Below are 27,961 nucleotides of genomic sequence, written 5' to 3'. Positions count from 1 at the left end.
GTTGGGGGATTACACGTCTAAATGGAAATATTTATCATTATGTTAATAATCGAGAAATATTATTTAGTATAGTATGTTTCTTCGCCGCTTGTCGTAACCTTCCGCAAAACGGCCGTTTGTGCGCGCGTGTGTGTGTGCGTGCGCGCGCGCGCGGTCGGCAGAGCTCGAGCGCGAGCGAGCAGGAGGCTGATTTTCAGGCGACTGCTCGCCGTTTTCTGCCTTTATCGTTACTCCACCCGGTCTCCGCAGCAGAGCCGCAGATGAGTGGATGGAGCATGTTGCCGGTGAGCGCTGTCTGTTGTTTGTAGCGGATCGTGATGTGGTGCTAGTCAATGAGCTGCACTGATACACCGCAGTTATGAGCTTCCTAGCAGATATGCGACTGTCTGTCGTGCACGGGCATAGTATTGTCTTATTCTGTTGCAAATCCTTTATGTAAGATTTATTGTAACTATCGATCGTATTTTATATCCACTGTATGTGCCACTTAAGGCTGACTAATTGACTTTCCATTATTGGGCTGTAAGGTACAACAGATCTTTTAGCTTGGGTCTGATTAATCTGTCTGTTTAGTCATTGAATAATGGTAATAGTGTACTTTGAAGGTTTATTTTAACTAAAAATGTTGTAAATATATATAATATATATAACTATAATTATAGTTTTTTTAATGTATGTAATTGTATTTAGAATATACCTAGTGTGATATGTACAATATGTAACTATACAATAATTGTTTTTTTATTGCTTTAAATGTATTTATGTTTATGTAAAAGTAAATATGGGTGAAACATAACTTTTTGTGCTTTCAAATATATCTGTGTTGTAATATGATGGTAGTCCATTAGTATAAAACAATAACAATAACAGCGAGAATAATGCTAATTATTATTAAATCGTTGAAATGGTAATAAATATTTTCTGATTAATACATTTAATTTAAATAATCATGGATCTAGTTTAGTTTTAATTACTTCAAATATAATTATTGTATATATTAATATATATATATATATATATATATATATATATATATATATATATATATATATATATATATATATATCCATGCATATATGTATGTGTATGTGTTATTTTTATTACTTTAAAACATGTATCATAAATAGCTGTTTATTATATATATATATATATATATATATATATATATATATATATATATATATATATATATATATATATATATATATATATTATTTGTGTCTTGGCATGTTATATGGATCCATATTTGGCAAAACTTCCACAGTATTTTCTCAAATGATATTCCATACTTTCATTCCCTTGCAGGTTTATTGATAGGCAGAGGATACGACTGTAAATATATGAGAGTCTATAGTCACATTTATTTTGGTGTGTAGAGCTCTAGAGTCACGTTGGGTCAGTATGTCAGATGCCTCTATACTGCTTACAGACTTTCAGCCAAACACTGCACATCTAGGAATGGTGTTCTTTATTACATAGTTCAGCGGCCTTTATTAATGAGTTGACGATACATACAGTATCAGGTGTATAAACAAAAAGAAGGCATGCAAAGTGTTCACCGCCGGGGTCTTCCAAGTCACATTTATTTTCAGCGAACCTTCCCACGCACTAAAACAGAGAAGCTTACGAGCCTTCCACAGCTACGTTCAGTCCTATAGAGGCCCTTTCTGCCTTCTCCACCGGTGGTTTTGTCACGCGAAGCCAGCATATGGCAGGACACTGCAGCGGGATCACCTGTGTTTACCGCAGTGTTCCCCGAAGAGCGAGCGTGTTCCCAGAGACCTGACGGGTTTCCTGGCTGCAGCTCCGCTGGGCTCTCATTAGGACGGTGTGGGGGAAGAGACACGGCGTGCGTCAGACGTTCAAAACAGCGAGAACTGCGTGCTACCTAAAAAGACAATTACACCGCGCCGTGTGACTGGACGATCAGCTGATACGATTCCCAATGAGAGTAAACAAGCCTTTGTGGAGCGTATTATTGCTTTATAGGGAAGTGTTTTGTCTGGAATCGGGGAGTCGGTGATTATCTGCCTCTTTGTATAAAATCACCATCGATGTAATCTTGTTGTTCATATGAGGAAGATCGCATGGTGCTTAGTGGAAACTAATAGGTTTGATTCACACTTGTTTTCCTGCCATGTTTTTCAGAGAAACCCGTAGGACCCGTCGGAGATGGCCTGATGTTATGGCAGTTTGGAAGAAGGACGTTCTCATTGGTTAGTACAGTTACTGAACAAAAACAAAGGAAATGGACTAGTCTAAAACCACATTAACACTAACAGTGAATATATATATATTACATTGAGCATTTATTGAACTTAACGTAATTGTTGAGAAATTATTACAAATTGCTATGCTATAAAAATATTTTTAAGCTGATTAAGTAAATGTTTATTTATTTTTATTTTATTACAAAAGAGCGTATAATCACAGTAATGAGAATACATAAATAATAAACAACAATAATGGTAATGAAAATACATAAATAAATAAATGAATAAAAATGCAGTGCTACATTTTTGTGTATATTATACATTTTCAATATATACTTTTAAAATAAGTATTTTTAGCATTTATTGAGCTTTTTAAGTGATTTCTGAGAAGTGATTAAAAACATTAAAACATAAAAACATTAACGTGGCATTATTTTCAAGACCATGATGCAAAAAATACGTACTTAAACTATAATTAAACAACTATTTAATTCATGTTGATTAAATACATTTTTACTTTATTTTATAAAAAATCATGTTATTACAGTAATAACAGAAACAGAAAACTCCCAAAAATATGTAAAAAAATATAATCACAATGCAAAAAATAAAATAAAACACACAAATAATAAACAAAAAAAGCAATGATGTGTTTTGTATATATTCTAAATTTGCAATATATACTTTTTTTTTCTTTTCATTTGGGGTGAAATATGATGCTTTCTCTTGGGCAGTTACTTCTCTTTAACAGTAACCTAAATTTACACCCAGTCACATGATCCAGCCCAGACTAATAATTATAGCCTTTTCAGTTGACCAGATCAGATTCTGCTGAACAAAAGGCCAGCCCTGTTAGTCCGTACCGAAGTTCTGCATTTAATATGTTTATTGTTAGCTCCGGGATTCAACGACGGCATGCGTTTGAGCTGAGGTCTCCTGCTCTTCTCAGGTCTTGTTGCCTAGAAACCTTGATGACACCCTCCTTGTGTGATTGTTGCTGCTGCTCTCGGTTTCACTCGCACATAAACAAACGAAACTGGTTTCGAGCCTCAGAAATAGTTAATTAGGGCTTTAAAAGCAGCGACAGTTTGTATCCTCTTCCTGTGACCTCACTCATTGTCCCTTTATTCCCTCATCTGCTGGTCCGCAGAGATAAAGCAGGCGCTTTGCTGCTATAGGGATGCTTACGTGAAGTGCACTACGCGTCTGTGTGAGTGATTATGGGTAGGCGAAGGTAACGGATCCGCCACTGACGTAAAGTTTTGCCTCTTTGACCTTGTATAAACCGCAGATCGTTTCTTGCCCTTGGGCGGCAGAGGCAGTTCGGTATTTTATCTCTTTAAAAACAAGATTTAGGCGACTGGATGGATATCACTTACATACCAGCGCTCATAACTGAGGGGACATGAGCGTGAGACCTGCAGGTATCTTTCTTGTGTGTTGAGACCATAGCTGTTGTAATACGATAATGTTAAAAAGGGAGAAGTTGGCTGTGTTGTAAGATTGTTGCCCGACGGTTGACTTTTTTGTGTGTGTGTGTGTGTGTTTAAGTGGTCAAGTACACAAACAGGAAGAATACACACGCCTCCGTGTGTTAGTCACAGAGGTCATTTAAACATTTTGTGAACGCTCTTTGTACTGTAAATTGCACTGTAATTTCCATAATTGCTGAAACGTTTGTCAAGGAGCCCTTGTGCAAATTCGAAAGAGGAAAGCCAACTTTAACTGTTACGAATTAGTTATAACCAAAAGTTTTTAACCCATCGTGCTAATATACCTTATGCACTAATTCGAAACATTTTGATGTCCGCTAAAATGCTACAATGAAAAACTGTTCTGCATCTGACTAGCATTAGCTAGAAGCAAATGAAGACTGTTATGACATAACCAAAAGACTATTAGCAATTTTTAGGATACTTTGGCATGCTAGAGTAAGTGTTCAGTGTGCAGGGTATAAATTTTGTTGTCAGTATAGTACACTTGTAGTGTACGTGCACAGGCAGATATTTCTACTCCCTAGATGCTCAGTCCACTTGTGCACCTTGAATTTGTTTGCGCTAGTTTTTCCACAAGTTGGTAACACTGTTGTTTTAGAGTTAAAAAAAGCAGATGAGATGGACAACTAACCACTGGAGATGCAACAATAATTAGATCAATAGTTACTGAGTACTGGAGAAAAATAGATGAAATTTACATAATGCATGTTGTATGCAACTCTATTAAAGAATATGTTGGCATTAAGTTTTTGTTAAAAATAAGGTGGATCGGTTGGGCTTAAGTGTTCACTTAAAAAACTAATAATGCTCTTGGCTTAAGTATTCATGAAAACCAAAGGATACTTTGCCCTTCAGGATTTGTGTAAAAAAAAATACAGTTTTCTGTATTTAAGTGTCAGTGTAAATCTTTTTTTATAATTCTTCATAATAATAATAATAATTATCATAGAGTCAGATAGATCTCTGATTTAATCAAAAGTATCTTAATTTGCGTTCCGAAGATGATGAAGGTCTTATGGAACGACTTGAGGTCATTATTGACAGAATTTTCATTTTGGGTTGAACTAACCCTTTAAGTGTTCATAAAACAAGAAAATACTCTTAAACGCTTAAAGGAACACTGCGCTATTTTTGAAAATAGGCTTATTTTTCAACTCCCCAAAACTTAAACAGTTGAGTTTTATCGTTTTTGAATCCATTCTCCAAGTCTGGCGGCGGCACTTTTAGCGTTAGCGTAGCATAGATCATTGAATCTAATTAGACCGTTAGCATCACACTCAAAAATGACCAAAGAGTTTCAATATTTTTACTATTTAAAACTTGACTCTTTTGTAGTACATCAATGAAAAGTTGTGATTTTCTATAGGCTTGACTTTGCTCTTATTCCAGCGTAATATTGAAGGAACTTTGCTGCAAGCACAGTGATATTGCGCAGTGTCTCTCACAAATGCCTCCATGGTTGCAAGGCACGCTTCCTGTGCAAACAGCTCTGCGTAATATCATTGCGCCGGTTGTACCCATTGTACGGCAGCGTGAGCAACTTTTTTTAAAAGTGGAGTGTTCAGACACCGTTTTCTTTAGGAAGCAAACCAATTCTGGCATTACTAACATCATCCATGGTTGGTCTAAAAAGTCAAATTATGGGTTAACTGCATCAGTGAGGAGGAAGCAGCTTTTTATACTTTTGAATCAATGTATTTCTGCTTTATAAACCTAGAACACAAGTAGGTGATTTGTATGATAACGTATAACGTGGTGTCAAGAAATTCTCAGCAGAACCAGATAGCTTAAATCAAAAATCCTATTCAGTAAAGAACTGGGTAACGACACGGTTTTGTTTTTACATGAACCATAGTAGCTAGCAGTAGTTTTTGGAGTTAAGGGAAGTTGTATGTGACTTTATACCTTGGGGCAAATGTGTGAACTGAGTATAAACTCATCTGGTGCATCTCTGGGTGTGGAAACTGTTCAATTATTTAAGGTTGATGACGGTTGTAGCACCTGAGTTAAATGAGGAAACAATTCTCAGGTTTCACAAAGCCAGAGCAGTCAACGAACCAATAAAAACTAATGCATAAATGATTTACCAGGCTGCTCTGGTAAAGGGTGACTGGTTAGTGGCTTTTAGAGAAAAGAAGGTATTCTTAGTGTCTGCGTCTTGCATGAGTCACCTTGCTCAACCAAAAAAATGTTGAAGTGATTTTCTTGAAGTTGTGGTACAGCTTCTGTGGTTTTCCTGTAATCGGATTCTGAGTAAAACAGAACTAAACAAGATTTTTCCCAATATTTTCCTACATTCCCCTGCTATAGGTGTGGGATGTTGCGATGCCATTTCTAGGGTGTTCTGGCTGGTTGCCAGGTGTTTTAAAGTGTTTTGAGTGGTTTATAGTGAGTAGCTTTGTTGTTTCCAGGGTGGTTGCTTAATTGTTTTCCCTAAGACTCTCATATTAAGTTCTGTTGATGTGGCTTGGGTCTCTCCTTTAGTGTAATAGGATTTTTCACCATCTTATTGTCCACCAAGGCAACTGTTAGTTTGATCTTTTCTGCTGTCAGGAAGGCAACCAGTGTAGGATTTCATCTATAGGGACTCACTCGATTGGTAAGTCTTGTGTAGTTCCAGTTCCTCTTCAGCACACAGCAGTCTGGCTAAGAATATGACGTTTAGCAATACTGGAGTCTGGAGTGAGCGCTGTTCGGGCAGTGATATAACGTGACCCTCAGCAAAAATATAATCTGGATCCAAGCCCAGAATCACATATTTGGATCGATTCGGATGGATTATGTCGTAATGATTAATGTTTCGCGTAACCGTGATGTTACGGTAACACAAAGAACATCGCCCGTGTTGTACAGTAGAACTGTAGGTCCACCGTTCAGCTGTTGAATCACACATACATAAATATGAGATCGAGGATGCAATATGCCATGCTGCAAGCGTTCAAGTTATTGTAAAGAGAAAAAAACGTCAATAATGATTTTTCCTAAATGTACCGTAGAAATCATTTTACCGATAACAACCCTGCATTCGTCCTGATGCCAATTCTGGTGCAAATTCTTAGTTTGATCACATACTTAGACAAAAGCAATGCCCTGTTTTGTACTTTACAGTGCTTCTCTGACAGCAATAAAATAAATAGAGAGCTAATGGAGGCTTTGGTCTCCTGTTGTTTCTCAAAAAGCACCCAGTAACAAGAACAATGTAACACTGCGCTCTACAGTCACACTTTTCTCATCTCATTTTCTGAGCTACTGTGTGCTGTACACAGGGCTGGTGTGGTGTGATGTTAACTGTAGAAATATGAAATCCAATAGCTTGTAGAGATTTTGATATGCCACGGCTGATATATTTAAATGTCATGCAGTGGGCAGGACTTCTTTTAACTTATTTACATTTGAGAGAGATGATGAAACATGCGGTAAGAGACCTTAGTCAGGCTAGTGCCATGTTTAATTTTTGACGTAAGTCAAAACGAGGCTTTGAGGGACTGAAGTGCAATATGTTCAGTGGATTGTACTTCTGTTTAACAACATCTTTAATGTCTTTCTGAAAAAAAACTTCATGTAAACTCTAGAAAACAGTTTTTAAAGTTGTGAGTTGTGAAAGTGGCATGACGTAGGACCTTGTCTATCCCTCACAGCCTCATTTTCAACATCTAACCTGAAGTCTATGCAAAAGTACAGAGTAAAGCCTCGTTCACACTAGGAACGATAACTATAATGATAACAATATGTGTGTCCATACCTGCAAATGATATCACCTGTTTATTCACCTGTCACTTTAAATTCTCGAGCTTGTGATAGCAGGATGGATTCTGATTGGGCGTCAGTGTTTGTTTCTTTCGTCAGCTGGAAAACAATATTCTGTGAGTGATTCCAATGATATTGTTTCTCTGTGCTTTGATTGTTTTAGCTGTGGTGCGGACTAACAGTTAATACTGAGAATTTTGTTTAGAAATATACCTTTATTGCTATCTTAATAGTTATCATCCTTGGTGTGAGCGGGGCTTAAAGGTCTTTGCACACTGAGTCCGCAATTCTCGTATGCAGTTTTCATTTGTTTTTCGCATTGGTCATCCTTTCCTATCAAAATGCTTGCTATGGATGCAGAAACAGAAAATCTAATCAAAGTTTTGGAGGCAGTGTTTAAACGTGATGGACACAACGTGAGGTCATATTTGTTTTTTAATGTGTGTGTGTACAGGTTTATATGGTTAATTAAAGGTGTCATTATACAAAAATGTATACACAAAAACCGTGTTTTTGAAAAACCAAAACTGCAGAACGTTTTGTATGAGAAGTAGGTTTAGTGTTAGGGATAGAAAATACCTTTAACATAAACAAATATGTTGTTAAGTCAACATGTCAGTTAAATGCTTGCTTGCTGAATAAAAGCTGAATTTATTCCATGAAAAAAAACAAAAATGTTGTGCATAATCATGTAAAATATTACTATTAACATAAATATACTAAACTATAATTAAAATGAAATAATAAAGTATTACATTTGCATACTTCATAATGTTGAATCCAGCATATACGACGTATTTTTCATAAAGGGTGATATGTTAGGGTTGTTATCTCATTTTAATGAAATTTCACAACGGTGCTGTTTATACTTTTATCTCTAAAACCTTTTGAATTAACCAAAAATGAAAGAGGACCATCAGAGTAATCCGGGCTTTTGCAAAAGCCAGACCTGTGTTTATATTGGCAGGCGCTTCACTAACTTCTGAAGAGCTGGTAAATGATTAGGAGTAGCTTTTTCTAATGAGCGTAAACCCTGCAGGCGAAGAAATTCCACAATCTCTCGCGATCACAGACAAGTGCCGTCAACGTCTGCCCCGTACCCACCAACCTAGCTGCCCAAAAGAAAGCAGAACCCCAGACTTCATGCTTTGACTGTCTCTGTGAAGTTCTAATGAGTTGAATCTAACGCCTGAACGTTTGTTTGTGCCGCTCGAAGAATGACATTGCAAACAGGCAATGGCGCTGCGATGGCTTTGGATGTTAGTACCGTGGAGAGGAGGTTGGAACCAGCGCTCGAAATCACCCGGACAAGGTAGAGCTGCAAGGACTTGTGGGATTGGGAGGGCGAGATGATAAACGAGGGATGTGTACTGGAAGAGCTGGATTACATCTATGGAAACGTCGACCAGGAGAATCGATGATAGCTTCTCGTTTACCATCTTTCTATTTTTACTTTCCTCGTTTGCTGGATGATATTCGCTGATGATCTCATAGACATCGCTCCCGGGACGTGGCTGTTAGTGGTTTTGGAAAATATCCAGCACACTTATGGTTACTTAGTAATTGAGTAAAAGGAGCATTGGTTTATTGGACAAACAGATACTGGAACTGAGATGCGCATGAGGGTTTGGGTTGTGGGTGCATGTTGTTATGTAAGCTTTTTATGGACGTGTACTTGATGGTGCCTCTGATCTTACTAATAGTTTACTAAACTAAACTTCTCTTTCACTGTAGAGGAGGAACGACATGTTCGAGCCAACGATCGCGACTACAACGAGCGGTTCAGTTACGCTGTGAGTCTTGTTATTGACTTTTAATGTAAAATGTGTTATGGATAACAGTTTTTTGTAAAAAAAAACTATTAATCATAATATCCTGCTGATGTTTTTCTGTTAGAACAAATCTTAATGGTTTCATAATGTGACCGCTTGTTTTAAATTTCATTTGAAGAACTAATTAGTTGGACCATTCGTGAAATACGACATGAATGTATTTATGGATAACACCCTATTGTATGGCGAACGGTTTATATCTGAATGGATTTGCAGTAATATGGATTCAGTCTGATCATGTTTATTGAACAAGGACATTTGTATTTATAGAATGTGTTCACTTTAACATTTTAAATGTCAAGTTTGGGGTCAAGGAATAGTACATTTATAATGTAACAAAACATTTATACTTCAAATTAATTATTTTAAACTTCCTATTCATCAGATGGTCATATGTGGTAACACTTTACTTAAAGCCTTTTATTAATGGTTATTAAAGGGTATAATGCATTGATTATAATTATTCATAATGTGCACTTTAATACGTGATACCTTGTCGTTAATAATTATAACCAAATTTAATGTGCAAAGTGTAATTGTTAAGTGTTATAATGCATTAACTGTTACAATTATTCATGATATGCACGTACAATGCATCATAAAGTGCATTAAAAGGCATAATTAATGCATTAAAACTACTTTTATAACGCACTGTATATAAATGCTTTAAGTACAAGTTTACTAAAAGTGTTTCAATGTCTTAAATGCATCATAATTTCCACAAAAATATACATACATATCTGTGATGTAAACAAAACTGTTATTTTGGATTAATCGTTTGACAGCACTAGTATCATTATGATTGTAATTATAATGATTCTATATGTAATGATGCTGAACATTTTGCTTTGCATTTAACGTTCAAATAATTGTAATAATATTAGACATTATTCCTGTTTTTATTTTTTGATCAAATAAATACAGCAGTGGTGAGCATAAAAGTTTTCTTTTTAAAAACATCAAAAAATCTTACCCTATCAATCTTACTTAGTGTATAAAGCGACCAGTAGTGTATAAAGCACTTCGGTCAACTTTTGTTGTTCTAAAAAAATCTGAATTATGATTATTTTTCATCTGTGTAATTTTCCCCCAGGACAACCGCATCAAGACGGCAAAATACAACGTTTTCTCCTTCCTGCCCGTTAACTTGTTCGAACAGTTTCAACGTTTCGCGAACGCCTACTTCCTGGTTCTGCTGATACTGCAGGTTTGCCAGCTTTTTAAGGTCACTTGTGAAATTACAAGATTAGTGCACTGAAGATAAATCTGGAGACTCGTTTAGAAGCTTGATCCTGAATTTCATGGTTGCTAATTAAAAAGGCCCAAAAAATCACGTTCAAAACCGAAAACGTCAATCCAAACCTTTCTTCTGTGAATGCATTGTCAAAATGCTTTGTCAAAAATTATTTTATCGTAAGGGCAAAAATAGTCCAAAACGTCTTTAGTGTTCCACAGAAGCAAGAATAATGGTGAAGTATGGCTTTAATGTGTGTTCCAGTTGATTCCAGAAATCTCCTCTCTTTCGTGGTTCACCACCATTGTGCCTTTGGTGTTGGTGTTGGCTATCACAGCCGTCAAAGATGCTACCGATGACTATGTGAGAATCTACTCTTCTCCCGTTGATCATTATGACTCTGAATAATGTGGAAAAACTGGGAAAACGCTGATGTTTGCTGTGATTGATCTGTATTGGCTTTCAGTTCCGCCATAAAAGTGATCAACAAGTCAACACCCGGCAGTCTCAGGTACTCATCAAAGGAAAGTAAGTGCATTTATAAGCGCCACTTATCAGCATTTTCTTGCTCTTGGAATGCCGTTATTGAACTTTAAGTGCTTTAAAAATCTTTGGGAAATAAAAAATGATTTGCGATGGAACAAACCCAATCCGTTTCAGGTTGCAGAATGAGAAATGGATGAATGTACGAGTGGGTGATATCATCAAACTTGAGAACAATCAGTTTGTTGCTGTAAGTGTTCATCTTTTCCTGATACACTGCAATCAAACGGGCTAACTTTAATAGAGACCATATAATAGATATAGCAGATATGTTAGTATTGTACTAACCACTATCTAAAGGGTCAAACCATATCATAAATATCATTCCACTGATTATAAGCAGATTTAACCCAAATCTAATTGTCAAAAACTGCTCTGATACTGATTCATTTCAAAAGATGAAAACATTGACAAGATCCAGACTCATTTACTGATTGATGTCTGATGGATTTTTCTCTGATTCTTATTTTATATATTTATTTGTGTGTGGGTGTGTGTGTGTGTGTGTGTGTGTGCATAGATATGTGTGTCATAGACCATAATAACCATAAAAACAATAAGTCTGCTCATTTGTTAGTAAAATTCTTTACTCATTTAAAACATGGTGAAATTTAATATGCTTCCTTATTCTTTTATATATTTTAATCTGTAGGTCAGAATAAGCACATTGTTTGAATTTTTACATAAATGTAACATTATTTCAACCAAATTTTGACATCTTATTCTCCAAAAAAAGCTTATTTAAAACCTTAAAGTAGACATTTTATTTACATTTTAAGTGCTTTCTATGGACAAAAAAAATGACTTTTGTGGACATCTTAACGTCTTTGACCTATGTATGTGTGTGCATGCATATGTATTTTTCTGTGTGTGTGTGTGTGTGTGTGTGTGCATGATTTATGAGTTTTACACCACTTTGAGGGTCTCCTCTCTGCTGTCTACAGGCTGACCTTCTCCTCCTCTCTAGCAGTGAGCCCTATGGACTGTGCTATATCGAGACTGCAGAGCTTGATGGGTGAGGAATTTTCAGTGAAATGCGTGACAGTCAATTCCCTTTGGACTGTTCAACATCCAGTAAATTCGATTTTTGTGACTCTGTAGCCTGATATGAACACGTTATCGACTCTTTCCAACAGAGAGACCAACCTGAAGGTGCGCCAGGCCTTGACTGTGACCTCAGACCTCGGGGACGACATTGCAAAGCTTGCAGACTTTAATGGTAAGTCTGCACCATCAACAGAAATCAACTTGAGTCAACATGAGAGAACATAAACGGTTATTGCTTCCGTCACATTGATCCGATTGATCTGCGTGACTTTGTCTCGCTGGGCCTCTGGTGTGCTTCAACATATCTTTTGAAGCTGTCAAAGAGCGTTTGTAATGAGATTTGTAGTGTTTTAACTTGAGTTCCATTAAAGTTAATGTAGAGGATAGCCGCTGCATGCTTAAAATTGCTACATACACTATTGCTATTGGGGTTAGGGATTTGAACACACTTATCCTACATTGCTTATGCTAGACATGAATGATAGTTCCAATTATGTGGCTTATTAGTGGTGTGTTATGAATTAAGTTACTGGACTTGCAATTTTAGCATGGGGAATAATAAAATGGACAGCAAAATCCCTGTAAAATATCTAAAGAACAATACAGGCTTTTGGTCGACTTTTTTATTTTTTACATAAATTACGTTATAGTATTTTTTAAGAAATTAAAAAAATATATATATTCACCTTTTGTGAAAGTATTTTTTTTAACTTCAGCTTATTTCTATTAAAATGACTTAATTTCAGTTAGTTGCCAAGGTAGGCCAAGGTTTTTTGCATGAAGAGTTTTTGTGTAATATTTAAATTTTTACATTAAATTTATTTCAGCTTTATTTCAATTGATTAAACGTTTAGCATTAGTTCTAAACAAGACTACCTCAAACAGCCTGCAGCAACTATCCCATTCCCTCAGAAAATGTAAAAATATACTTTTATTGTTGTCTTTTTTATGCTTTTTATTCACTTCAACCTAAACTTATTTAATTTTAATTAGTTGTCAGTGCAACTTTTGTATTTTTTTACATTTAAATTTTTATTCATTCGTTTTATGTAATATAAATATTTGATTTTATTTCCAATTTATTTCAATTAACTAGAAATGTTACAAATTTTTGTTTTAGTTAACAATAACAACCACCCGCAACACCGTGCAGGTCAGGTTTCTAAATATAGAATTTTTGTATTATATTTTATTGTATCTCTTCATTTATTTGCTTCGTTTAAATAAGCAAAAATGATTAGTAAAGATAACAATGTTGCCTGGAACACCTTAGCAACACCTTGGGAACCGTGCATCAACACCTCGGAGATCGCTCGCAACACTGCGTAAAAATAGTTATAATGGCGTTGTTTTGAGGATTTTTTTGTTCGTTTTTAATGTTTTTATATTAATATAATGTACTTTTATAATCTGTTACGTGTCTCCCAGGGGAAGTCATCTGTGAGCCGCCCAACAACAAACTGGACAAGTTCACAGGGACTCTATACTGGAAAGATAACAAGTACCCACTGGACAATGAGAAAATGCTCCTGAGAGGCTGTGTTCTTCGTAACACCGAGTGGTGTTTCGGCTTGGTTATCTTCGCAGGTACGTCTCTTCGAGACTCCGTTAATTGTCCTAGAGCGCCCATTTTCACAGACGATTGATTACTTGTGTTGAGTAGATGCTCCTCTGAGACTGTCTGTAATTAACGTTATGAACTATACCTAACGCACACCATTATCTGTCCTGAGATGAGCTACGCTCTCTGAGTCTTCTGGGTTTTCCTCTTCTCCGTCAGGACTTCAAACCAAGCTGATGCAAAACTGTGGGAGGACGAAGTTCAAACGGACCAGCATCGATAAACTGATGAACACCTTAGTTCTGTGGGTGAGTGTGTGAGCTGCATGCTGGGATTGATCGACATGTGGCATCTCGCTTACTCACGCCGGCAGGCTTTCAAAAGGGCAGCTGATTTTGTTATTGTAAAGGGCGTGCATGCGTATGAAGTATGATGCAGTGTGTCCTTGTTTTTTTGCAGATCTTTGGATTTCTCATCTGTATGGGGATCATACTGGCTATAGGAAACACTATTTGGGAGCAGAAAGTGGGCAGCAGCTTTTGGGAGTATCTTCAGTGGAAGGAACTTACCATCAATGCGGTCTTCTCTGGCTTCCTGACCTTCTGGTCCTACGTTATCATCCTCAACACTGTCGTACCCATCTCACTATATGTTAGGTAGGACAGATTACACAGTGTGTTGGCGAACTAGTTTGATGCAGGAGCCAGAATTTACATTGAACGCCCATTTAGTTTCAAACACCATGTAAAAGTGTTGACAAAAATCTTTTAATATTTATATGTGTATGGAAGCCCATTTCCACCAAATAAAATGCTTTGAGTAGTATAAAACGGTAGTATAAAAAGCATGAGGTAAAATATTTTTTTTAATGTTGCAGTTGTGACTTTTTGTGACTTTTTATGCTTTTTGTGTTATAATTAATTATACATTAACCTCTTATTATTTCAATTTTACAACATTCCATATAACTCCAGCATTATGTTGACATAAAAGTCTATTTTGAAAATCAAAGTCATAATTGTGACATTTAAATTCGTAATAATTATTACTTAACAAAGTATCTTTTAGTAAATCACAATTATAAAATAAGAGGGAAGATTATAAGATACAATGTCATACGTTGACATTTTCATGCAGTATTTTATATAATAAGTATGGCTTTATCTCACAATTTACATTTTTATGTCATAGGTTCTGCTTTTTATGTAATAATTATGAATTAACATTCAACCTGAATTAACTTTCAACTTTCCATATAATCCAACATTCCATATAACTTCAGCATTATAGTCATTATGACATATAAGTCTATTTTGAAAAAAGTAAATAATTAGATAAAAAGTCATAATTATGGCATTAAAAATGTGACTTTTTTTATTAATTAAAGTAAGATTTAGTAAATCGTAAGTATGAAATAAGAGTGAAAATTATAAAATAATGTTCAAAATGTTCATATGTTCACATTTAATACAATATTTATGATTTTATGTCATAATTAGGACTTTATTTCACAATTCACATTTTTGACTATTTCAATTCATAATTGACTTTTGTCATATTGACTTTTATGTCGTACTTTTAAATTTCTATGTAATAATTTAGACTTTTTTTAATCTCACTATGAGTTCATTTTGATCAATGACCTCTTGATCTCTTGTCACTGTTTGTTTTTATAATTCTTATTTATCAAAGCATTTTGTCGTATGTGGCTAGTTATGTTTTTCTAATGTATTTCCATTGGTTATGATCCCCGAACTGCAAGGTAAAATGTGTTCATTGATAGCTTTCGCTTCCATGCCTTATTGACTTAGAGGACTAGCGACAGTTAAACAACATATTTAATGAAAAACAAACCACAACAACAAGACTTTTCACCTTGTGATATGTTTCTACTCTGCAGTTTTCATAAAACTGCAAAAATAAGTCTTAATCATTCACATGAAACTTATTTTATTACAGTGTAGAGGTTTTGCGGCTGGGCCATAGTTACTTTATAAACTGGGACAGACGAATGTACTACAGCCGTAAGGACACTCCTGCCGAGGCACGGACCACCACCCTCAATGAGGAGCTCGGCCAGGTGGAGTTCATCTTCTCAGACAAAACAGGCACCCTCACCCAGAACATTATGGTGTTCAATAAATGCTCCATCAATGGAAAGACCTACGGTATGCTTGAACACTTCCTGCTATACATCCACAATTATAGACATGTGGGTATATTTATTGATGGCTGTGTTTCTGTTTGTCTAGGGGATGTTTATGACGAGTTTGGGCATAAAGTGGATATTACAGAGGTAATGAAATAAAAAAATATTTTTTGTTATGACATTGTAAAGCCATTTTATTTAACATGTATTAAAAGAAATGTCTTGTTTTCATGTGTACTGCGGGAGTACTGTGTTATGTGGTTGCTTTAACATGGTAAAACTATATCGCTGGGCAATGCAATTGAATTTGGGCATACAGTGTAATAATGCCATGATGTATAATGTCATAATGGTAATACAATGTTATTTAGATGATATACCACGGTAAGATCAAGTTCTAGGACATTAGTTTAAAGCAAGACCATCGCAAGACCATGTTTAGAGGAATTTACCGTGGTAATACCATGTTTTAGACATGTACTAGGCTATAGTAAAGCCTAAAATGACCAAAACACATTACCATGGTAAAAAGCATTTTGTTGGGCATTCTCCATGTTCAGATGTGATACCATGGTAGGACCATGTTTTAGGGCATTTACAATGGTAATACCAAGAGTTTTAGGCATGTTATTTACCATGGCAATGTTGCATTTGGATGCAGTACCATGGTATATCCACATTCTTGGACATTTACCATAGTAAAACAATGCTATTTGGATCCAATACCAAAGCAAACCCATGTCTGATGTAAACCTTGGTATATACCCTCTTTGGCCTAATTCGTGATCGTAAGCTTTACATATGCAGGTCTTTTCACTCATAAATGATTATTACAATAAAAAACATACAATTGTTATTCTAAAAACATTTGTTCTTATATTTTAGAATATAAAAAATGGTGCATTATTTGGCAGTCACTGTTGTCTCTGACTCTTGTAGAAAACACCATGTGTAGATTTCTCCTTCAACCCACTAATGGACCGGAAATTCCGTTTCCATGACAGCAGCCTGGTCGAGGCCATCAAGCTGGAAGAGCCTCTGGTTCAGGAATTCTTCCGTCTGTTAGCGCTCTGCCACACCGTCATGCCAGAAGAGAGAAACGAGGGTAAACTGGACCACGAACACCTTAAACATCTTCATATCCCAGTAGCACTGTTGTTATAAACGCAGCAGAATAATTTGACCAAAATACCTCTGAAATGAATTGTTCAAGGGGAGCTGGTGTATCAGGCACAGTCTCCGGATGAAGGAGCCCTGGTTACTGCTGCACGCAACTTCGGCTTCGTGTTTCGCTCCAGAACGCCAGAGACCATCACTTTATATGAGATGGGTCAGGCGGTCACCTATCAGCTGCTGGCCATCTTAGACTTCAACAACGTACGGAAGAGAATGAGCGTTATTGGTAGGTTCTGGTTGGATTTTTCACCTCTTATTACTTGTACTATGGGATATTTTAATCATTTAGTCTAGTATTTTTTTCATACCTTTAATATTTCACAAAAGCTATGAATCATCCCTGACGTGTTTCTTTTTATGGGTCTGTATGCATAATTCATCCTTTCACATAGAGGAATCAATAGCTGTCCAGTCTTTTGAAACTGTTTTATTGTATACTTAGACATTTATAAGTAGCGCTCTCATTTCCTGTCTCTTCCTCAGTAAGGAACCCAAAGGGGCAGTTAAAGCTTTACTCAAAAGGAGCCGACACAATACTCTTCGACAGGCTGGACCCGTCTAATGAAGAGCTTATGTTTACTACCTCAGAGCACCTTAATGTAAGTCTCCATTGCTAAGCTATCCTTCCTTTTCTGGGGTAAAACCATGTTTTTCCATGTGTACTGGCTATTTGGCATTACTACAGTACTATTACTAAAACCATGTTTTTGGCATTTACCATGGAAATAACTTGTTTGGTTCACATGTACTGTGGTAAAACGTTATCATTTGGATGCAGTTTCATGACATTTACTATGCTAATGCAACATTTTTGTATGTGATAGCATGGGAAGACTATGTTTTAGGCATGTAAGCCATTGTGATACCATGGTTTTTGGGCTCTATAATGTAATACTTTGTCATCTGCAGCACCATGGTAAACCATATTTTTTATTACTCATTGTATCTTTTGACTGTTGACGAGATCGACGTGGGTTACAATCTGTTTTCTGATTAAATGTCTCCAATTTCAAATCACATCATAAAAACATTTGTATTTAAAAAAGATATAATCCTTTTGGAAATAATCCAGGAGGTTTTTGTCCCAATAAGGGTGTCATTTACACTCAATATGTTGCATTCTTTTAAATAATGTACTTCACTACTGAGGGGCAGGTAATTGCAGTACTATATAAGTAGTATATGTATATAAAAAATGCTAAATTTGGTTGCTTAACCATGGTAAAACTTTGTTATTTGGAATTTACCATGATAATGCCATCTTATGAATACATGCCAAATATATTTAGATGATATACTATGGAAAGATCATGTTCTAGGGCATTAGTTTGAAGCAACACCATTGCGAGGCTTAAATTTACCATGTTAATACCATGTTTTATGTATGTACTAAGCTAAAATTATTTTAACGCTTTATGATGGTAGAAACCATTTTGTTAGGCCCATGTTGGAGGGCATTTACAATGGTAATACAAAGTTTTTTAGGCATGCTATTTATCATTGTATTTGGATGCAGTTCCATGGTAAATCCACGTTCTCTGGCATTTACCATAGTAAAACCATGGTGTATGAATGCAATACCAAAGCAAACATGTTTGATGTAAAATTGCTGCATGTAAAAAAAGCTTCACATGTGCAGGTCTTTGTTTTAGTTTTTTTTCCCCAAGTCTTTTCACTTTGTTATTTTACTCAGTGTCTTAGTTATTGAAGCGCTTGTGAATTGTGACCCTCAGAGATGCAGATAAACACCGTTCCACATGACAAATTACAGCAAATGCACACCATGAGTGTAAGAGCGGCAGAATCGATGCAAACGAGTCTCATTTTCTCCTCGGCTAAAAGCTCGGTCTTAGAAGAGATGGGTTGTATTTTATTCAGATTAATTCCATTAAGGTTCTTGTAGACGTTTCAGATGGAAAATGCTTCGTACAAACACATTTGCTGGCTCCAAGCGGTGTGATTCATAATTGTCCTTGCCAGCGCATTATGCAGCTACTTCAACAAAGGTACATCTATTATGAACACCATGAGATTTTCCTCAGAAAATGTGAAAATGGCAATTTAGGCTATGAATATAATCAGTGAAATCAACCGCTCAAACCGTATTCAAAGAAAGAATAAGGCATCAGGCGAGGCTATTGTCTTCAGCTCGATTGGTCGATCTAAAAGCAGCTCATAGGCTGTACTTATTATGAGAAGATGTCCATCATTCATGTCTCATTTATGGCTTACTGTGGCTCCTCAAAAAAGCAGTCAGACTGACGTCACTAAAGAAGCTACACTAGCGGGGTATAAATAGCATGCTTTCAGAAGCTTTATGGATAACGACTGCAAACAGGAAGTAGATGCTTTCACTGATTAGATCAAAGAACTGTGTAGCACTGAAGAAATATTTACAGCACCGATTGGGTTTCAATTTTCATGGTTAGAGATAAATGAATTTCCACTGTTTCTGTGTGGCAGGAGTTCGCCGGGGAGGGTTTGAGAACATTAGCGCTGGCGTACAAAGACCTGGATGAAGACGTGTTTGACGAATGGACGAAGAAACTGCTGTTTGCCAGCACATCACTGGAGAACAGAGAAGAAAAACTCGGGGCTCTATATGAAGAAATAGAGCTGGGCATGATGGTAAATGTGACTGGAAAATTGACATGGCATTGATGGTTCCATGAAGAACCTTTAACATCCATTGAAACCTTAGGGTCTTTATAGATAAAAATGGTTCCTTAGATTATTACCATGTTCTTCAAACTAAAGAAAACAATGGTTCTTTTAAGAACTGATGATTGTTCCTCTATAGTTCCAAATCTTCCAAACTCACGGAGCAGAAACAATCAAATATCACAACCAATCAGAAGTGCAGAAACTCACTCCACTCACAACAAAATAGACAAGTTTATCATCTAATTTATAAGTATTAAACATCTTTAACATAATTTAAAGTACATACTGAGGGACCGATACCATCTTTGTTGGTTCGCATTGAGTTCATGATTTTAACGTACAGGTTTGTTCTAATTACTTCTGAGGTAAATCTGAGGTAAAATCTGTTGTTTTCGGTATGGCTATAAATGTCACACATGATATTAAAGCTCACATTAGACACTTAAACAAAGCACATAATCAGTACCTGAGATTTTCATTGATATAGTTTGTAGTACTTGTAGGTAATTAAATGTACATCCTTTTCAGCGATGCTGTTGACAACCGTTGTTTAAATCTGTTGTAGGATGTAAGTTATACAGCAAAAATATGAGATAAGTTTGTAGATTGTCACGAAATCAGCACACTTGATTAGTGAATGCATAGTAATGGTTTATTATTTCTTTCTTGTTCTCAAATTGTGATATTTAAAGGTGCAGTATATGATTGAAAACCTGCTTTTAAAATGGGTACAGCAAAAAAAGGCATTCGGTGCCAGAACGCACATTTCAGAGGAGAATTACTGTCTATAGCATTATTGTCTATAGAGAAACAGCTATGTGAACACATACAGCACCCTTAATTATGATTTGGCATTTTTACGTATATTAACGATATTATTATTGTTATTAACATTTCTACACAAACATGTTAGCTTTTCACACAAACATGTTTCTGATTTTCCTGAAGCTGCTTGGGGCTACAGCCATAGAGGACAAACTTCAGGAAGGAGTTCCAGAGACCATTGCCTGTCTGACCTTGGCCAACATCAAGATCTGGGTGCTCACCGGGGACAAGCTAGGTGACCAGTGCTAATGAGAACATGTAGGATTCATTGAAGACCGCTCAATCTTAATGGATTCAGAATGTAATGAAGGTTTGTTCCTCTTGTGGTTGCAGAGACGGCAATGAACATCGGCTACTCCTGTAACATGCTCAGAGACGACATGAACGAGGTGTTTATAATCTCAGGTCACACCATGCTTGAGGTTCAACGGGAGCTCAGGTGACATTTCACAGTCTATTTCAAGCATAAATCCAAATATTCAGACATATTTTGTATTCAGAGATTCAAAACATTTAATTCTTGCTGTTTTGTCCCTTTGAATTGAGACAATTTTAAATTTTTCTGTTGCTTTGTTAACAGGTTGGCTAAAGAGAGAATCATGGGACCCGGCAAAGACAAATTCAGCAGTGGCCTTGACATGGAAAAGACAGAATTGTACTCGAGCGACTCTGTCTTTGAAGAGACCATCATCGCAGAGTACGCTTTAATCATCAACGGACACAGTCTGGTAAGGGCTTCAGTCTGGATCGTGAAGAGAATTTGACTTAATTACTGCCGTAATAATGTGACGCTGAGCTCTGAAACGGAACATTCAGTTCTGCATTATCCTTAGAAATGTTTCTTGCTGAAATTGGTTTTGCTTGGATAAATGTGTCATTGAGGCCAATGACATGAAAGAGTTTAATTGGATGAATTCTGCCAACACATGCTGAGAGTGTATAGATGGCGCTGAATGTAAGGATAATGTGTTGTTATTTGAAGGCTCATGCCTTGGAGGCAGACCTGGAGCAGATCCTGGTGGACGTGGCGTGCCTGTGTAAGACGGTCATCTGCTGTCGAGTCACTCCGCTGCAAAAAGCTCTGGTGGTTGAGCTCATAAAGAGACACAAGAGAGCCGTCACTCTCGCCATCGGAGACGGAGCCAATGACGTCAGTATGATCAAGAGTAAGACACGACTAATGACCCTGCTAATCACTGCCAATCTATCTATCTATCTATCTATTCCAAAACATGCAAGCTGCCCATACCATATGCACTTATACACCCCCATACCATCAGAGATGCTGCTTTTGAGCTGAACACTGATAACACGCTGAAAGGTGTCCCTCCTCTTTAGCCGGGAGGACACAAACAAGAATGTCAAATTTGGACTCTGACCATAGAACACTTTTCCACTTTGAAACAGTCCATTTTAAATGAGCCTTGGCCCACAGGTCACAATAGGTATTGTGGACCATGTTCATATATGGCTTCCTTTTTCATGATAGAGATGCATCTGCAGATGGTACGACAGATTGTGTTTACCGACAGTGGTTTCTGGAAGTATTCCTGGGCCCATTTATTAATGTCAATGACAGAATCATGCAGATGAGTGATACAGTGTCGTCTGAGGCCCCAAGACCATGGGCTTCCAACAATGGTATTCGGCCTTGTTCCTTACACACAGAGATTTCTCCAGTTTCTCTGATTATTTTAATGATGTGACGTTGATGATCTCTGTTTTCCACAGTATTCCACAATCTTGCACTCTTTCATAGATTGGAGAGCCTCTGCTAGTGGTGTAACTTGCCCCAGTGCAGACTATTACAATAGCCCCCGCCGGGCTGCTCGTTTAAGAAGCATAATTAATATAGACCAACTAAAATCAGCATCTTATTTGTATCATATTAAATTGAACAATTCTCTTTGCATGGTTTCTCTCTCTAACACACACACACACACACACACACACACACACACATACCAGGGGAATTGCGGCAACCGTATTCGCCCCTGAGAGGCAAGAGAGCACGACCAGATGTAGTTAAAAGGAAGAAACATCTCCATTGTTTTGCTCTTAATGCTTGGTGTGATCTGGTGCTTGTGATGTGTACACCATATGGCTGAAGTATTCAGTGTAGATGCACTGCTGATCTAATAGAGTGGTTGCTATGGAAATATGCTGGCCTTTTTGATCTGTAAGTATGTGTAATGTGTGCACACTGTCTCTGCTCTCCCTCAGCGGCCCACATTGGCGTGGGCATCAGCGGACAGGAGGGGATGCAGGCGGTGTTGGCCTCGGACTATTCCTTCGCCCAGTTTCGCTACCTGCAGCGTCTCCTGCTCGTCCACGGCCGCTGGTCCTACCACCGCATGTGCAACTTCCTCTGCTACTTCTTTTACAAGAACTTCGCTTTCACGCTGGTTCACTTCTGGTACGGATTCCTCTGTGGATTCTCTGCCCAGGTAAAACTTTATCTAATTTTAGGCTGTGGATGGGATATGCATGTGCTTTGTAAATAGCGTTTTTGTCTTTAAAGACGGTATATGACCAGTGGTTCATCACACTCTTCAACATCGTCTACACCTCACTTCCTGTTCTGGCCATGGGCCTGTTTGACCAGGTAATCATAGCTGTTTTTGGTTCATTGTGTAGCAGCACCAAACGCAACTGAAATCTTTGCCTTTTAATTTTTTTTTGTAGGATGTGAACGAACAGTACAGTTTACGTTATCCAAACCTGTATAGACCCGGGCAACTGAACCAGCTCTTCAACAAGAGCAAGTTCTTCACCTGTACACTGCAGGGGGTCTGTACTTCATTTATCCTCTTCTTCATCCCATACGGAGCCTTTATGACCGCTGTGCGGGATGACGGCGCCCACATCTCTGATCAACAAGCTTTCGCGGTAACCATAGCAACCTCTTTGGTGATTGTGGTCAGTGTTCAGGTGAGGCAATTTAACAACTGTTCACTCAATCCATCAAAATACTTTAGAAATAAATGACAACGTACAGTGCATAAAGGTTATGTAAACGGTATTTCTGTTTAACTTGACATTGCAATCTGTGTGTGTGTGTGTGTGTGTGTGTGTGTATATATATATATATATATATATATATATATATATATATATATATATACACACACACAGAGGGGAAAAAATGGTGGAAAATAATGAATTCTCATGAAAATATTGTATATGCAAATAATATTAAAATGATTGTTCACCCGTAGCATCCTAGGTGCATATGACTTTCATCCTTCAGAAAAAAAAATATATAAATAATAATAATAAAAAAATATATATACGTATATCCTGGCACTTCTAAACTTTTTAATGGCAGTGAGTCCAATAAAGTGCATCCATAATAAAAAAGGCCTTCTGAAGCAATTTTTTTTTGTGTGTGTGTAATTGTGTTTATATATCATTACATAAAAAGAAGCCTAAATTCTAGTGTTAAAAATATTGAATTTTGTTTCAGATTGGGCTTGACACCAACTACTGGACCGCTGTTAACCACTTCTTTATCTGGGGAAGTCTAGCTGTTTACTTCGCAATCCTTTTTGCAATGCACAGCGACGGCATTTTTACCATATTCCCAAACCAGTTTCCTTTCATAGGTAAGAACATTCATATGTTCCATAGCTAAGAATGTGAATCGCACTAAATCTTTATAGTACATTGTAGCTATTTGTTTAAAAACAAGACTTCATATTTGTTTCATACAGTCTTGGACTTCATAATGACAGCTAACTGGTCTGCATGCAGCATCACAATTAAAGAAACACTCCACTATTTTAAAAATATGTTAATTATACAACTCCCCTAGAGTTAAACATTTGGGTTTTACAGTTTTCTAATCCATTCAGCCAATATCCAGGTCTGGCCATATGAGAATAAGAGTATAGTTGCTAGCCATATCGGTTGAGAAAACCTCAACTTTTCATTTTTCGTCAGTCTTGGTACACAATGTAACTACAATAGTCTAGGTTAGTCAAGGTTTAAAGAGTATCGAAACTCTTTGGTCATTTTTATTGAAACTCATTGGTCATTTTTGAGCGAGATGCTAACGGTCTAATCAGATTCAATGATCTATGCTAAGCTGCAGCTAAAAGCTCCGTTAGACCCAGAGATCAGCTGAATGGATTCAAAACTCTAGGGGAATTGGAAAATTAGCTTATTTTCAAAAATAGTGCAGTGTTCCTTTAAGCTAAAGATGCCATTGTAAAAAACAGACTGTCAGGCTATTTGTTATCAATGATTATCGCTGCAACAATGATGTATTTTTGCAGGACAGCCAGCAGGTTCGCGTCAGCCTAGATCTCTAGGCTGAAAATATCCTGAGCAAGTGTTGACAACAGGCCTTATTTCAGGCATTTAATCAAAAACACATTCATCCCTGAGCGGTTCTTTCTAGGCCACTGTTATTACTGACGGTAAACATATTGTGTTTGACTGCAGGTACCGCACGTAACTCTCTGAATCAGAAGATTGTGTGGCTCGTCATACTCCTCACCACAGTCGTGTGTATAATGCCCATGGTGGCCGTCCGGTTCATCAAAGCTGACCTCTATCCAACGCACACTGACAAGGTTACTGCCTTATACAGAATGGGAATTAAAAATGATTAACATGCCCTTTTAACATTGACTGCAATTAAAGGTATAGTTCACCCCAAATCCATAAGTTCATCTTCGGAACGCAAATTACGATATTTTTGTTGAAATCTGAGCACTTTCTGAACCTTCATAGACAGCAACACAACTGAAATTATTCAGGTCCTGAAGCAGTCCATGTGACATCAGTGGCTCAACCTCAATTTTGCTACAAGAATACTTTTTTTTTTGCAGAATTTACTCAACTGTTCTTCTCCACCGAGTTAAGTCTTCTGGCTTTTTAGAAAATATTACAACGCATACGCAACCTTTCCCCGAAATGTAAACAACTTATGCGGATTACGTTAATGCACGCACTGTTGCTGTCTATGGAGGGTCAGAAAGTTCTCAGATTTCATCAGAAATATCATAATTTGTGTGACGAAGATGAACAAAGGTCTAACAACACGAGGGTGAGAAAATAATGACAGAGCTTTACTTTTGGGATGAACTAACCCTAAAAAGCGTTTTCCCTGCCGCAGGTACGTTTACTTCAGCAGGCCTCTAGGAGGCAGGGTCCTCAAGAACAGAACCTCAGGAGAGTGCGCAGGACGAGTTCCCGGCGCTCGGCGTACGCTTTCGCCCACCAGCAGGGATACGGAGAACTCATCACCTCTGGCAAGAACATGAAGGTACCCACATCCTCCACTTCCACATACCCACTATCCTCGCCCGCAAGAGGCGCCGTCGCGGTGAAAAACTGCGGCACAACCGATGCAGAGACCAACAGCACCGGATTCAGGAGGGAACGGGACCAAAACCAAGAGGTAACGGTGGAAGACTTGGAGGCCAGATAAAGGAGCGTTTTTTTTCCTCCTTCCTTTACAGAAGGAGAAGAGGAATTAGCGCCTGTCTTTAATGTGAGAAAATGATAATGCATTGTCAGAGATGCCGTGGGCACAACTAGACTACGGGAGGGCTAGACATGCACAGGAGACTCCAAAGAGCCAGCACAATGAAGCACAGATAACACTCACTTTCTCACGCATCTGCTCACGTCTCACAAGGCATCCGTTCATTCCACAACGATTTCACTTTGTACTTTTACCTCTTCTGGCACAAATTCATATTCAGTGTTTTTGTAGTTCGAGTTTTAGGAACTTGTTTTTATGCATTCGCTTGGAAGCTTGTTTCCGTCGCAGGATCAAAATAAAAGAAAACAGGTCATTGTGACCTTTTCATGTCGCAATTCAGGGCTTTTAAATCGTTATTTTGAATTTATATCTCACAGTTCTGTCTGCCTTTCCCGTATTTGCAAGAAAAAAACTCTAAAGGAAATTTTGCAATTTCAAGTACCAGTTGCAAATTGTGAGATTAAGCCACAGTTACCTTTTTTAAATATTTAATAACCTGGATTTCCAAGAATTCCTTTTCTCGCAATTTAGAATTTCTTGAAATTCTGACTTCTCTCGCAATTCCGAGCTATATCGCACAATTTTGTCTTCTGTTCTCAGAATTGTGAGGAAAAAAAGTCAGGATTCCAAAAATACAAACTTAGTTCTCTGAAGTCAAAAATTGCGAGACACCTCGTAAATTACAAGAAAATTGTAAGATAAAGCAGCAGTTAGCTTTTTATATTCAATTCAGTGACAGAAAAAACTGAATTGTAAAACGTAAACCCACACTTTCGAGAAAAAGTAAAATTAAATAAAATTTTTCGTCATCCTGGAGAAAAAAAACATATGTATTTAGAGTTATTGTTTTATAAGCTACATACAGTTGTGTATAAAAGTTGCGTGTACCTGTTTATTTTTTATTTTTTTAATCCCGTTGCGGAAATTAGCTTCCAAATGTGAATGATTCAGGCGCTGACTTACGTTCAGCAAATCATACTAACAATACTAATAAAGCATAAGGGAGTAAACATGTAGACGTATGTGAAATAATACCTCTTATGTCCTTAGAAGCACTGATACAGCCATCTGCATTGGTTTAGGATTATAAATGCGATGCATATTAAATACGGATATGTTTAAAGACCTGGAAGTTGCGTCACAGATATCTATACTCAAGTTTACTGAAATGCACCCAAATGCATCGCGCTAGCGGATGAGTAACGACTCTTAACGATGTCTAATATCCATGCTGCAGAGAACCTGCACTACGTGGCGTTGTAAAGCAACCTCTAGCTTTTTCACCGATTAAACGGGGGTTAAAAGGTTTTGAAATGCCAAATTAGATTTTAAATATACCTCTTTTTAGAAAGAAAGAGTAAAAACATTCCACATCGTAGTCAGTGCTTTTGCATGCAGCGCACCAAACTTGAGCTTTTACGCAAAGCCGTGCCTTCCATCAAGCGATAGACTGAACTTCTAGATTTCCACATGCATCTAATATAAAGGTCTATAAAGTGGGCATTTCTTTACAGAACGAATTTTTGTGCCTTTTTGTTTTTTCCTTTCGTTAAAGGAAGTACGTTCAGTTCTGTTTGTCGAGTCGAGTCGATTTTTCTCTCTTTGATTCAGGCTGTTCATTGCCCTCATTGACTACATTGATGTAGATCATATTTATCAAATAATTTATTTGACGAGGGGGGTCGTGCGACATTAACTGTTTATGAATGTACAGTTGACGTTACTTTAATGTTATGTTAAACATATTTATGACGAATGTATACGATATTCTGCTGTGCTATTTTGTCAACAAAGACCATGCAGATTGTTTATCGTTTTTATTTAAATGCATGGGTTTTTTATACAAGTCGTTGTAATTTTTTATATGATACGCATTAAATGGCCATTGTTTAATTTATTTAAAAACCAATGTCTGCCTTCATGTTTCATATAGCACATATGAATTTATATTAATATAAAAACACTAAATAGAAGCATAAG

The 27,961-nt window shown here is 37.1% G+C and overlaps 1 protein-coding gene across 4 annotated transcripts; it reads left to right on the top strand.

Annotated features, from left to right (window-relative positions):
* The first annotated feature begins 146 nt into the window (after window positions 1–146).
* On the top strand, window positions 147–27,886 carry atp8b4 (ATPase phospholipid transporting 8B4). Of its 4 annotated transcripts, XM_043227701.1 has the most exons (29): window positions 152–284; window positions 2,149–2,216; window positions 8,673–8,768; window positions 9,191–9,249; window positions 10,382–10,495; window positions 10,787–10,885; window positions 10,989–11,050; window positions 11,183–11,255; window positions 12,010–12,080; window positions 12,202–12,284; window positions 13,541–13,699; window positions 13,893–13,981; window positions 14,133–14,329; window positions 15,633–15,841; window positions 15,926–15,969; window positions 16,762–16,927; window positions 17,036–17,224; window positions 17,482–17,597; window positions 19,462–19,626; window positions 20,611–20,722; window positions 20,821–20,926; window positions 21,068–21,215; window positions 21,470–21,653; window positions 22,711–22,934; window positions 23,009–23,092; window positions 23,173–23,418; window positions 23,954–24,092; window positions 24,934–25,064; window positions 25,610–27,886. In XM_043227701.1, exons 3-29 carry the CDS (start codon window positions 8,693–8,695, stop codon window positions 25,922–25,924), a joined length of 3,660 nt encoding a protein of 1,219 aa, XP_043083636.1. In that variant the 5' UTR covers window positions 152–284; window positions 2,149–2,216; window positions 8,673–8,692; the 3' UTR covers window positions 25,925–27,886. The 4 variants fall into 4 exon arrangements, with proteins under 4 accessions (XP_043083638.1, XP_043083636.1, XP_043083639.1 ...); XM_043227703.1 differs by lacking the exon at window positions 8,673–8,768 and having other exon boundaries at window positions 147–284; XM_043227704.1 differs by lacking the exons at window positions 152–284; window positions 8,673–8,768 and adding an exon at window positions 1,988–2,056.
* Window positions 27,887–27,961: the final 75 nt, after the last annotated feature.

Source organism: Puntigrus tetrazona, chromosome 25 (assembly GCF_018831695.1).
Source record: "Puntigrus tetrazona isolate hp1 chromosome 25, ASM1883169v1, whole genome shotgun sequence".
Lineage (NCBI taxonomy): Eukaryota > Metazoa > Chordata > Actinopteri > Cypriniformes > Cyprinidae > Puntigrus > Puntigrus tetrazona.
Note: the sequence above shows the minus strand (reverse complement) of the source record. Positions and strands in the feature narration are given on the sequence as shown.

Coding starts and splice junctions, on each gene's coding strand:
- atp8b4 (XM_043227701.1), top strand. CDS start 8,693: ATGGCGCTGCGATGGCTTTGGATGTTAGTACCGTGGAGAGGAGGTTGG. Junction 17,225..17,481: donor GAAGAGAATGAGCGTTATTG/GTAGGTTCTGGT, acceptor TCTCTTCCTCAG/TAAGGAACCCAAAGGGGCAG. Junction 21,216..21,469: donor TCATCAACGGACACAGTCTG/GTAAGGGCTTCA, acceptor TGTTATTTGAAG/GCTCATGCCTTGGAGGCAGA.